This window comes from Phocoena phocoena, chromosome 20, assembly GCF_963924675.1.
Source record: "Phocoena phocoena chromosome 20, mPhoPho1.1, whole genome shotgun sequence".
NCBI classification, from domain to species: domain Eukaryota; kingdom Metazoa; phylum Chordata; class Mammalia; order Artiodactyla; family Phocoenidae; genus Phocoena; species Phocoena phocoena.
The window spans coordinates 24,087,711-24,100,038 of record NC_089238.1 but is presented as its reverse complement, the minus strand read 5'-3'; the positions used below and the strand labels follow the sequence as shown (position 1 = coordinate 24,100,038).

The 12,328-nt window shown below is 49.0% G+C and overlaps 1 protein-coding gene across 1 annotated transcript in view; it reads left to right on the top strand.

The window, feature by feature from the left end:
* Positions 1 to 6,404, top strand: part of LOC136140287 (ATP-binding cassette sub-family C member 11-like) — a 64,122-nt gene extending 57,718 nt beyond the window's left edge. The window contains exons 24-25 of the mRNA XM_065898361.1: positions 2,461 to 2,745; positions 6,287 to 6,404. Coding sequence (XP_065754433.1) covers positions 2,461 to 2,745; positions 6,287 to 6,404 — 403 coding nt within the window. The remainder of the gene's footprint in view (positions 1 to 2,460; positions 2,746 to 6,286) is intronic.
* Positions 6,405 to 12,328: the final 5,924 nt, after the last annotated feature.

The following is a 12,328-nucleotide window of genomic DNA, read 5'->3' as shown; positions in this document are numbered from 1 at the left end:
GACAATAATGATTGTTATTAATATTGCTTCTATTTATGTCCTAGTATTTAAGAGCCCAGATTTTGGAGCCAGATCACCTGGGTTCAGGTCTAAGCTTTGCCGCGTGAGTCAGCTGTGTACCCTTGTGAATTACTCAGCCTTTCTGCTCCCCGTCTCTGAAATGGGACAGATCACAGTATCTACTTCATTGGGTTATTACAAAGATTAAATAACATCACATGCAAATCACTTAGCATAGTGCCTGGCCCATAGTAAAGGTTCACTATAATGATATGTAGATTATTTCATGGAATCACAAAACAACTTAAGGAGGGTGACTGAATTATTACCCCCAACATCCAGAGGAGGAGACTTTCCTCCCAATACACCCACCGTGCTCGATGCAGAGCTGTGGGCTTGGAGCCAGGCAGCCCTGGATTTGAGTCCCCGCTCGTCCACTCACCAGCTGTGTGGTGTTAGCATGTCATCTGACCTGTTTGAGCCTCTATTTCCTCACCTGTGAAATCATCCAAAATTGCCTACCCCCTAGGATAGGGATCGAGAGAGATTAAGTCTGCATGAGGGCTCTGGGATATAAAACATGCCCCACAGGGGTGAGTTAGCTCTGCTGTCCTTATTATCGTTATTCTGGATTCTGTTTCTTTAGAGTCTCATACAATAAATTAGAGAGAGTTTTCTATGTTAATAACAAGGGGACTAGCTATATGGTTTCTCACTCTTTAGGGATAAAATCATGTGCATTTCAGGTGATTGGGGGTGGGATGTTCCTCTTGGGGTGTCCTCTGATCACATGGTGGTGGCTTGACCCTGGTTCAGGGCAGGCTGGGGTGCGTCACACACCCAACAGCTAGAGACCAGTGGGTCAGCAGGGGATGGGCAGAGATGGAGGATAACTACTGATTTCTTTTTCTTTCTTTAAAAATGAGATGTGTGCCTCTGAAGCTCCTTTACACATAGAAGACACAAAGTGTCCCCATGGGTGGCTGCAGCATGGGGAAATAACATTCCAGGATTATCAGATGAAATACAGAGACAACACGCCTATTGTCCTCTACAGCTTCAACCTGACGATTCATGGCCAGGAAGTGGTGGGCATCGTGGGAAGGATGGGCTCTGGTGAGCTGAGTGCCTGGGATACCCGCGTCTTCATTGTTGGCCTTTGGGTATCAGACCTGTTTTTGGACTTGTGCTTACTCAGTGACCCCAGAGATATTTATTGGGCCCTCACTTTGTACTGGGAGAACAAAACCCAAAGTTTCTGCTGTCATGGGATTCCAGTGGAGGGGACAGATGTTAACGGTCATCAAATAAGGAAATGAGGGAGGTGACTGACTTGGTGGTGAAGGCCGTGGGGATGGAGAGGGGTGTGTTACAGAGTAATGGGGTTGGTGGGCCCTTGAGCTACACTGGTCTGGGCTCTGAGGCCAACGCCTGCAGGGAGACAGGAAGGGTGAACAGGGTGCAGGAACAAGCGCTTCCATTAGGGGGCGTGCAGGGCTCTGGCTCCTCTATTCCTCCTCCCTCCCCCTCTAGACCTCTCTAGTCAGCCTCCTCCTTCGCCACCTTGTCTCTCCCCACTTCCTTTCTTCTGGTTGACTTCTTTCCTCTCCTATCACTTTTGGGAGGTCTGACCCTAGGGTCATCCCCTCCCACTTTCTGCATTATTCAAAGACAGTGCTCAGACCCCAGCCTTGTGTTCCTGGGGCTGCCTCTCCAGGTAAGCCCCCCAGGATGACTGGAGTCTTGTGGGTCTCTACCTCCTCAGGCCCCTGCAGGCCTTGCACTACTGCAAGGTGAAGAGTTCCCAGCTATATTCTTTCGTGTGTTCTTCCCTTTCTACTTCTTGCCCACAGTTGGGCTGAGAAGACTGGGTCTGACATAGAGAAGCTCTCAGTAGAGATGGTCCAATTGACTGTACTCATCCAGTAGGTATTTACTGAGCACCTACCATATGCCAGGCGTGGGAACACAAAGGTGAACAAGACACATGGCTGCCCCTCACACTGACCTTATCTTTGAGAGCAGAGGTTGAAAACTCAAATGCTTTTAGGGCCCAGCAAGTAACAAAGATGCATGAAATGGGCCTGGGGTGTGATGAAAGGAGGGTGGGGAGGGCAGCGCACTGAACTTGAAGGCTGTTCTCTCTCAAGGAAGCAGCTACACTCGGCTCCAGCTGCCTATTGCCCCGGGAGATATGGGACAAGTGTTGCCGGTTCTACTGACTTTCAAGAGAAGAATGCAGTTTGAATTTTTGTATATTGGGTCTTTGGATTTTTTTAAAATGCTGGCAAAGAATTTGAAAAACAACAATAACGTTGTGTGTGTGTGAAACAAAACATATGTGTGGGCTGGATTTATCCAGGGGCTCCATTTGTGCCTTCTGGTTGAGGCAGTAACAAACTGCTCGTGGTTTCGGGCACCCCTTGGAGCGGAGACTCCGGGCCTCTTCTGCCCTCTCAGTGCTCATGATGACAAGGAACAGGCCATGCAGGGGGTGGGTCAGGGCTGGATGCCAGGTCAGACCTGTGCTACCCCTCCTGCAGACTCAGGAGACGGAGCCCCACAGGCTCCGTCTCCTTGTTCTTGCCCCATTCCCTGGGGGGTGGCTCTCTTCTGCCTGGTGGAACCAGCCGCGGGCCGCATCCTCATCGATGGCGTGGACATCTGCAGCCTCGGTCTGGAGCACCTGCTGTCCAAGTTCTCGATTATCCCTCAAGATCCTGTCCTGCTGTCGGGGATCATCAGGTGAGTGCTGGGCCGAGGCCAGCCTGTGCGGAGGACAGGCTCCCAGCAGGAGTTGCAGGACGGATCTCCGGGGCTGGGCTGTGTCTGGTCAGCTGTGGCCAGAGCCTCAATTTCTGGGCCTCCGCTCTCTCCTTGCACACAGGGCCTCTCCTGCCCGCCTGAGCCCCCTCTCTGAGATGTTCCTGAGGATTGAATGAGGCCCAGATATACACAAGAGCACTTTGTAAACCATGATTCCTAAACAAAAGCCAGGCATTTTTTATTTTTTAAAAATCTGATGGGATTGGTCAGATTTCAGGTAACTATTAGCATTTGCCCTGTGGCTCACCACATCCTTCCACGTATGGATGTGGTTCATTCTCTTCTCTCACCCACTGGGTAAGGCCGACCGGGGCGTTCAGGCTGGATGTTACGATGCACTTTGCAATCCAGGCAGTCCCGTCAGTGAAGCAGGCAGAACTGGGTCTCTTAGCCTCCCCTCCATACTTTCTATTTCCTTGGAAGTCAACTCGGGGAATGAGCTTCATCCAGATTAGTGCTGCTGCTTGGTGCTCGTTAACTTGTTCCAACCCAAGGCATGGAGACTGAGGAAGAATGAGGCACTAAAAATGAAGCTGAGGGCTTCCCTGGTGGCGCAGTGGTTGAGAGTCTGCCTGCCGATGCAGGGGACACGGGTTCATGCCCCGGTCCAGGAAGATCCCACATGCCGCGGAGCGGCTGGGCCTGTGAGCCATGGCCACTGAGCCTGCGCGTCCAGAGCCTGTGCTCCGCAACGGGAGAGGCCACAGCAGTGAGAGGCCTGCGTACCGCAAAAAAAAAAAAAAAAAGCTGGACCCCACACGTTCCAGAGATATTTAAGTGGCATTCTTAAAGGCAAGAGGATAACTTACCCCAGAGCTCTGATCATCCATTTGTTTATTTTCTCGTTGTGCATTGCTTCCTTCATTCTTTTACCCACTTAATTTGCCTTTTCTGAGCCTCTGCCAGGTCCAGATATTGTGCTAGGGACTGGGGACAGTTTGATGAATGATTACTGCCCGTGCTCCCTCCAGAAGTTCACAGGATAGTTGGGGGTGGGGACGTTGTAGAGATGTAAGACCTGTCAAATTATAATACAGGGAGGTAATTGCTAGATCAGAGATATGAACTAAGTGCTAAGGCAGCCCACAAGTAGGACAAATAACTCTGCCTGGGGGAATCCAGAAAGACTTCTTAGAGGAGGGGGGTGGGCATTTGAGTAGGGTCCTGAAGGATAAGTAGGAGCTTGCCTGGCAGTAAAAGGGGAGAAAGTCTTTCCAGGGAGAGTGCATAATATGTGCACAGACAGAGAATTTTGTAATGATTGTGTTGTTTTAGAGGAGTGAGATAACATTTAATGATAGATTACTGTGTTAAGGTAGAACTTGGCCAAATCTATGGTGCCAAGGTATAGGAGAAGTAAAAGTATGAATTAACATTTATTGAGCATCTATTTGTGCCAGCCCCATGCTTTAATATTCTGTGTCATTTAACTGTCACAGCAATCCTATGAAGTAGGCCCTGTTATTAACCCCTGTTTATAAGGGAAGAAACTGAACTTAGAGAGGAAAAGTGAAGGAGACACACACATAAATGGTAAAGATGAGATATAACCACAGGTAGTCCAACCGCTTAACCAGCGATGGCCCTCCCCCTTGCATCAGGAAGAGTGGACTGGAGTACAGGAGACCTGGGTTCTCTGCCCTTTAAGGTTCCATTTATCTCTGAGTATCTTTGATTCCAGCCTGTCTCTCAGACTGACTTGTGGTGTGACCTTGAACAAGTCACTTAACACTGATAAGCCATAATTTTCTCATCAATACAAGGGGTATATCCATCTCATGGGGAAGAGGATGTCAATGAGTCCATCTGTGAAAATGCTTTGGAAACTATCAAATATCATGCAAATAGGGCATTTTACCTTCTGCTTCTTTAATTCAATCTAGCTCTACACACAAAATGTATGTGGCTGCCAGAACTGGGGAAAGATAAAGCAGAGGTTAAGAACGGGTTTCAATCAGGACTCAGTGGTTGCATAACAGGGAAGAGTTTATAATGTTTCCTATGCCAAATGCCAGTGCAAACCTTAATAGGTATAAAGTCCAGTTAAATCCCAATCTGATGTCAGTCGCCTGGATGATCAGTTAGGATTCTTTCACTGCAAGAGATAGAAAAAATGACCTTATACTTACTAGAATGGCTATAATAAGAAAAGAAAAAAGAAAAAGGAACGTAAGTGTTGGTGTGAATGTTGAGAAATTGGAACCCTCATGAACTATTGGTGGGAATGTAAAATGGCACGGGCACTGTGGAAAACAATTTGGCAGTTCTTCAAAAAGTTAAATATAGAATTATCATATGATCCACCAATTCTGGTTCTAGGTATATACCTAACAGCGTTGAACACAGGGCTTGTACAGATATTCGTATACCCGTGTTTATGGTATTATTCACAATAGCCAAAAGGTAGAAACAACCCAAATGTCCATCAGCAGATGAATGGATAAACAAAATGTGATATATACACACAATGGAATATCATTCAGCCATAAACAGGAGTGAAAATTTCATATATGCTACAACATGGATAGACCTTGAAAACATTATGCCAAGTGAAATAAGCCGGACATAGAAGGACAAATATTGTATATTTCCATTTAAATGAGGTACCATGAATGGGCAAATTCATAGAAACAGAAAGTAGAAAAGAGGTGACCAGGGGCTGAGGGAGTGGGGAAGAAGGAGACTGTTTAATGGGCAGAGCTTTTGGTTTTATTGGTGATGATGAGTTTTAGTGGATTGTTACACGACATTATGAATGTACTGAACACCACTGAATTGTACACTTACAAATGGTTAAAATGGTATTATGTTATGTATATGCTAACACACACGCACACACACACACACACACACACACACACACACTTCAGGTGGCTTCAGCTAAAAGGGCCTCTTTTGGCTCACAATACTGGGAAGGCCAAGGCTGATTCAAGGGCCCAGGGTCCCGCTCACTCTGCCTTGGCTTCATTCTTGGGCTCCCATGAGGACCCTGAGGGGCGCCATGTGTCCCACTCCCAAGATGAGATGGTTGCAGCCTCTCTTGTTCAGTTAGTGAGAAAGAACAAGCCCCCTTCCTGGTGATTGTTGTAAAAGTCCTGAGATACACTCTGATTGGTTGTCTTCCCACCCCTAGCCAATCTCTGTGGCCAGGAGTACCGCGTGCTTGTTTGCTTTTAACTGAGTCCTTGCTCCACCCTGGTGCTGGTGGTGAAGCTCCACCTGGACCACATGGGTTTGATGGCTGGGGAAGAGGTAGCCCCCAAACAAGACTTGGGGGCTGCTGCCTGAAGAAGGAAGGGGTACTGGGAAGGCACAAGAAAGACCATTCTTGGGAGTTCAATGTGCTTCTCTGGACCCGGTAATCCAGCTCTAACCATCCTTGGTCACTTGCTGTGTGTGGGGCAGACCGCTCAATGGTCAAGAGTGCTTATTGAACACTTCTCTTCCTCTCCTGAGGCAGGTTCAAGCTGGACCCTCTTGACCACCGCACAGATGAGCAGATCTGGGATGCCTTGGAGAGGACGTCCTTGAGCGAGATGGTGAGTAGCTGCAAGTCTGAATTCTTGGTCTTAGCCTGATGGTCCTCTGGGCTCTGCTCATTCTGCATGGATTAAATCATCTCACAGGAGGAGATGGTTTGGGCTCCCTAGATAAAGCATAAAGACTGATGACAGCAGCAGTAAGCCAGGTATGTTCCAGCTCAGAGGGCATAGCAAGGGCAAGGTGGATACGGCTTTGCCCTCCCAATGCTTACATTCAGGAGAGACGCTTTCAGACAGAGGCAAGTGCTGTGTAAGTAGTGTTGAGACCTGCAGACTGCAGTGAGTGGCCAGGCAGGGCCTCTGTAAAGATGCTTATTTAACTGAGACCAAATACTGAGGGGGCAGCTGGGCACCAATCTTTGAGGGAACATTCCAGGCACAGGAACTAGCAGATGCAAAGACCCTGAGAGGGGCGGGAGACAGGCACAGTTGAGGAGGAGAAAGGCCAGTGGCTGGAGTGTAAAGACAGACAGATGGGGGTTTGGGGGAGTGTCAGAATGTGACAGGAAAGGTAAAAGGGGATTGGTTAGGGCTCACCCCACAGTGGTGCACGGTCATCTTCCCCAATGTCACAGATCTCAAAGTTGCCGCAAGGCCTACAAGCAGAAGTTGTGGAAAATGGCTCGAACTTCTCAGTGGGGTAGTGGCAGCTGCTCTGCATCACCCGGGCCCTCCTCCGCAGCTCCAAGGTGAGAGCTGGCAAGGCGTGAGGGATCCAGGGGATGCCTGGCATGGGAAACACACTGGCTCTTTCTCCCTCGGGCACATGGGATTCTGGGTGCCATGTTGGGTTCTGTCCACAAATCTGAGAAGGGTTTGCTGTGTCACTTTCTGCCATTCCACGCACACCTGCCTGGGGAGGTGGGAGCTTCTCCACCTGGGCCTCTGGATCCTGGCATCCCGACTGCCACAGCCAAGCCCCAACGCGCTTCTCCTACACGAAGCCACAAGGCTAGAAACGTATTCACTCAAAACTGCCCACTGTACTTTCCTTTTAAAACTTGGATGCAGGATACTCCTTCGTCTTTATTAGGATGGAGAATCAGATGACAGCTGTTCTGGGGCAAAATGATATATATATTTAAAGTTTCATCTGACAGTGCTTCTTGAGGTTTCCCAAATATTTCACCTGTAACTTCAGGTACTACGGGGGCTAGTTAGGAGCCAACTTTCCCTGACAAGTGGGGTGATACGCACACACATACATACACACACCTTCACACGCACACGTATGTACATACTTGCACACGTATACACATGCACATGCAACACACAACGTGGTCAATTAACGAACAATGCAAAAAATGTTGCGGACTCTCAGAGCTGTGGGGAAGAGCAGGCAAAGCTCAACAGGGCCAGAAGCAGGGAGAAAGTTTCAGAGGAGGGAGAACTTGCCCCCTCTTGCTAAGACAGAGGGGTGACAGGACTTGCGGTATGTATGTAGCACTTTCTTAACCTCTCGGTTCCGTATTTCACAGTTACTTAGCCACTTGGCCTGAAAGCTGCTTTCTCTATATAGTTTCTCAAAATTGAGTCATCACTTAAGGATTTTTGTCATATCTGCGTACCACCTACCCTATGATTTACTCGTGATGACTTCTTTTAAAAAACGGCCTCATCTCATACGGTAGCATTTGTAAAATCACACTTTCTGTGCTAGTTAGATTTTTCTAATGCATATTGTTAATGAAAGAAATACAAAAATGTTAAAGTAAAAAGTACCTTTATCCATATACTGGCTACACCATATCTTGTGCCACCCAGAGTGTGTGCCTGGCCGCCCCCCACTTTGGGGAACATTGCTCTACGTTAATTCAGACAAATAGGAAACTGGTTCATAAAACAAGAAGTTGCCACTGGCACATTTTCATTTTTAAGAACTTAATTTTCTGGTCACTAAAAAATAGTTAGCTCTTGGTTGAGATAACATTCTCTTCATAATGTGATGGATAACTTAGAACTCAAAGTCCGTTCTTTTTTTTTTTTTTTTGCAGTACGCGGGCATCTCACTGTTGTGGCCTCTCCCGTTGCGGAGCATAGGCTCCGGACGCGCAGGCCCAACCTCTCCGCGGCATGTGGGATCTTCCTGGACCGGGGCACGAACCCGTGTCCCCTGCATGGGCAGGCGGACTCTCAACCACTGCGCCACCAGGGAAGCCCTCAAAGTGGGTTTTGAACCTAGTCCAAAGATCTCATTTTCCAGCTAAGGTACTTGGTGAACTAGTGGTAGACCCAGGACTAGACCCAGGTCTCGGCCAGAGGAGGCTGCCTTCACACCCGTTTCGTATCCATCACATCATCCTTATTGATGAGGCCACAGCCTCCACTGACTTGGAGACAGACACCCTGATCCAGCGCACAACCCGTGAAGGCATCCGGGGCTGCACAGTGCTGATTATTGCACACCGCATCACCACCATCCTCAACTGTGACCGCATCCTCGTCATGAGCAACGGGAAGGTGAGGGGACACCCCTGGGGCCACTGGGAGGCTGGTGCCCAGGCCGGTGCCACAAGAGGCCTTCAGGTCCCTCAGGACCAAGCTCAGCTGTGCCCCCGCCCCCTCCCCTCCTCTCCCCGCCTCCCAGGTGGTGGAGTTTGACAGGCCTGAGGTCCTGCAGAAGAAGCCCGGGTCCATGTCCGCAGCCCTGCTGGCAACAGTCAGTTCTTCGCTGAGCTCAGGAGAAGGGAGACCGCAGTGAAGGCGGGTAGCCGAACCCATCACGGTGCATGGGAGCCGCCTGGGAGGCTGCAGCCTGCGACCTCCTTGGCAGAGACAGCTGCTTCTCTGGAAAGCAGGGCTGGAACGTGCTTGGGGTGCTGGTGATGGGAGGGAAAAGGACACTGAGGGAGCAAAGCCTAGAATAGGGTACCTTGTGGCTCCCCAAACCTGAGAACCCCTGCACCACTGAAGACCGTGGGGTCAAATGACCATGTGTCTCTTTTTAAGTGATACATTGAGGAATCTTGTAATAATGGTAAAGCTTATTAATAATAGTTTCCTGATCGGTGTTAAAAGTTTTGCAAATGATATACTGACGTTGTAAAAAAATGAAGGAAAAAGTCACATTCTCAGTTCTGCTTTCTCTGTTAGCTGGTACTCATTCATCTACAGGGAACAGAAACGCTCTTAAGCTTTCTGGTAAAAGGGACTTTATTAGCTCATGTAATGGAAAGTTCCAGAAAAAGTTCTGGGTTGAGTGCCAGTATCAAAATGATGTCTGCCTTGCAGACTCTGCCTTTCTTCTCTCAGCTCTACTTTTCCTTGCTTGGCTTCACTCTGTGGGCTTCTCTCCTCATGGTGACAGTATGGCTGCCAGCAGGTCTAGGGTCACGTCCCACCAGCTCAGTACTCCTGATCTTCTTTCTCCGGGGATTCCAGCAGAAGCTCCAGGGCTAAATCTCACTGGGCCAACTTGGGTCATGTACTAATCCCTGGACCAGTCAGGTGCTAGGCTGCTGGAATACAGTGATGGGCCAGGCCTGAGTCACACGCTCACACCTGGGCCTGGGGATGGAGTCAGCTGCCCTGAATGAATCACATAGAGAATGGAGGAGGTTGTTTCCCCAAAATAAAATTAGGGTGTTCTTACTGCGGTAAGGGAGAATGGTAATGGATGCTGGACAGGCCCGAAACAGTAGCTGTCTACCATATGTTTGTTTACTAATTGGAGCATAGATGGGTGAAATAAAGAGTTAATTTATAACATATGCCAACCGGAAATAAGATTATTTGTTGCCCCCCCCAGGTTATAGATATATATAAATATAAAAGGTAATTATTTTCAATTTACTTCTAGAGAGGCCTCATTGTTCAGGGGGAGTATATTTCAAAGCACTTTCCTTTTGTCTTCAGATTAGTGTCCGATTTTGCCATAAGAAAAATCAATTCCATAAACAAGTATTTCTGTTGCACTGGGGTGGGTGCTGGGGATGTAATGCCATGAGGTTCCTGCCCTCATATAATTTGCCCTCCAGAGAGTAAGTAGTAAACAAGTAAACAGGAGGTTCCAGAACCAAGTGACAGGAGGCAAGGACAGGGCGCAGGAGATGGTGGCAGTCAGAGCAGGCTTCCTGGTGGAAGCGAGGTTGTGGTTTACTGAGACCTGAAAACTGAACAAACATTTGCTCAAATGACCGGGATTAGGGCAAGGAGGACTGTCCCAGGCAGAGAGAACAGCAAACAAACCCCTGTGGGAATGAACTATCACAGGGTTGATGCAATCACTGGACCTGGAGCTAGTGACATGTGTGCATCACCTCTGTGCCCTTCCTGGTTCTTAGGCAGCACCCGCTTCTCTTCCCAGGGTGTTTCCCGGCTAAATGTCTTCTCTGTCTTAGGAATCCTTTTGTTTGGTTGATCCCCTTCCCCTTTGTCCTTGCATTTTCCTTCTTGGGCCATGAAGAGGGGCCCCTCCTGCTCCCAGCCTGGCTCAGCTCTGCAGGCTTGCAGAGCCGCTTATCGGCAAGTTGAAGGTCGCGCTACACTCCCTGCCCTGCCCCCTCCCAGAGCTGCCTTAGCGGCAGATGCCTGAGTCCTGTGTGAGAAAGTGCTCTACAAGCTCAGTGCCCGATACTTGACCCCAGTGTCTTTCCTTAGACCTAAGTTAGCTGCCTGTTTTCCTTCAGTGGGCCAGCAGATGGCAGGCTCTTCCCAAAAATGTGGGGATGGCCTGCCGGCTCCAGATCTATTGGGTTGGCCAGAAAGTTCGTCCGGGGTTTTCAGTAAGTTAGTTGGCGTTTTTTTCAGTAAGGTGTGATGGAACGACCGAACGAACTTTTTGGCCAACCCAGTAGATCCACTGAGAATCCCTTAGAGCAGGGGGTCCCCACCCCCCGGGGCCGGGGACCGGTACCGGTCCATGGCCTGTAAGGCACTGGGCTGCTCGGCAGGAGGTGAGCAGGGGAACCAGCAAGAAGCTTCATCTGCCGCCCCCCATCGCTGGCATTAACGCCTGAACCGTCTCCCTTCCCCCCGCACCCCCCCTGTCCCGTCCAGGGAAAAATTGTCTTCCACGAAACTGGTCCCTGGTGCCAAAAAGGTCGGAGACTGCTGCCTTAGAGGACAAGAACTAGAGCCCATTTCCACTCGGGCTTCAGGGCCTCATCTCACCTTCCCTCCCAGCAGCCTCCCTTGGGGTGGGGGGAGGGAGTTCTCAGTCTTGGCAGCACGCTGGAGTCTCCCACAGTGTTTAAAACACCCTGATTGATGTCCACTCCTAGGTGCTTTGATTTCGTTCGTTTGGGGTAGAGACCATTGGGATTTTTAAGCTGTAGGTGGATCTAGTATGCAGCAAAACTTGAGAACCATTGGCTCCAAGCAGCAATAAAGAAGAATTATTTGAAAAATCGTATATCGGGTTTTTTCAACAGTATTGGAAATATTTTATTCCTTGAGTGATGACTATATGAGTTTGGTTTCTTTAATTCTTTTTTTTTTTTTTTTTTTGCGGTACGCGGGCCTCTCACCGTTGTGGCCTCTCCCGTTGTGGAGCACAGGCTCCGGACGCGCAGGCTCAGCGGCCATGGCTCACGGGCCCAGACGCTCTGCGGCATGTGGGATCCTCCCGGACCGGGGCACGAACCCGTGTCCCCTGCATCGGCAGGCGGACTCTCAACCACTGCGCCACCAGGGAAGCCCTTCTTTAATTCTTTATATATTTGTGGGCATCTGAACTATGATATAATAAAATTTTTAAAAATTGATATTTGATATTTCAAAAATAAAATAAAAATAATTGTAATGAGAGAATGTAGCTCTACTTCCGTATATTTACTTAATGGTTTGCTATTACTCGTATTTTCAATTACATCCCTGTGGGGCTGGGGGAGTATTTTTAGTGTCCAGGGGTTCTAAAGGCTCCATCTGTCCTCAGGGCCTAGCCCCCCTCCTGGTTTAGTGCTGTGGGCAGACTTCAACACAAGCTATGTGATGCCGTGCAGTGACAGCAGGCAGACGTA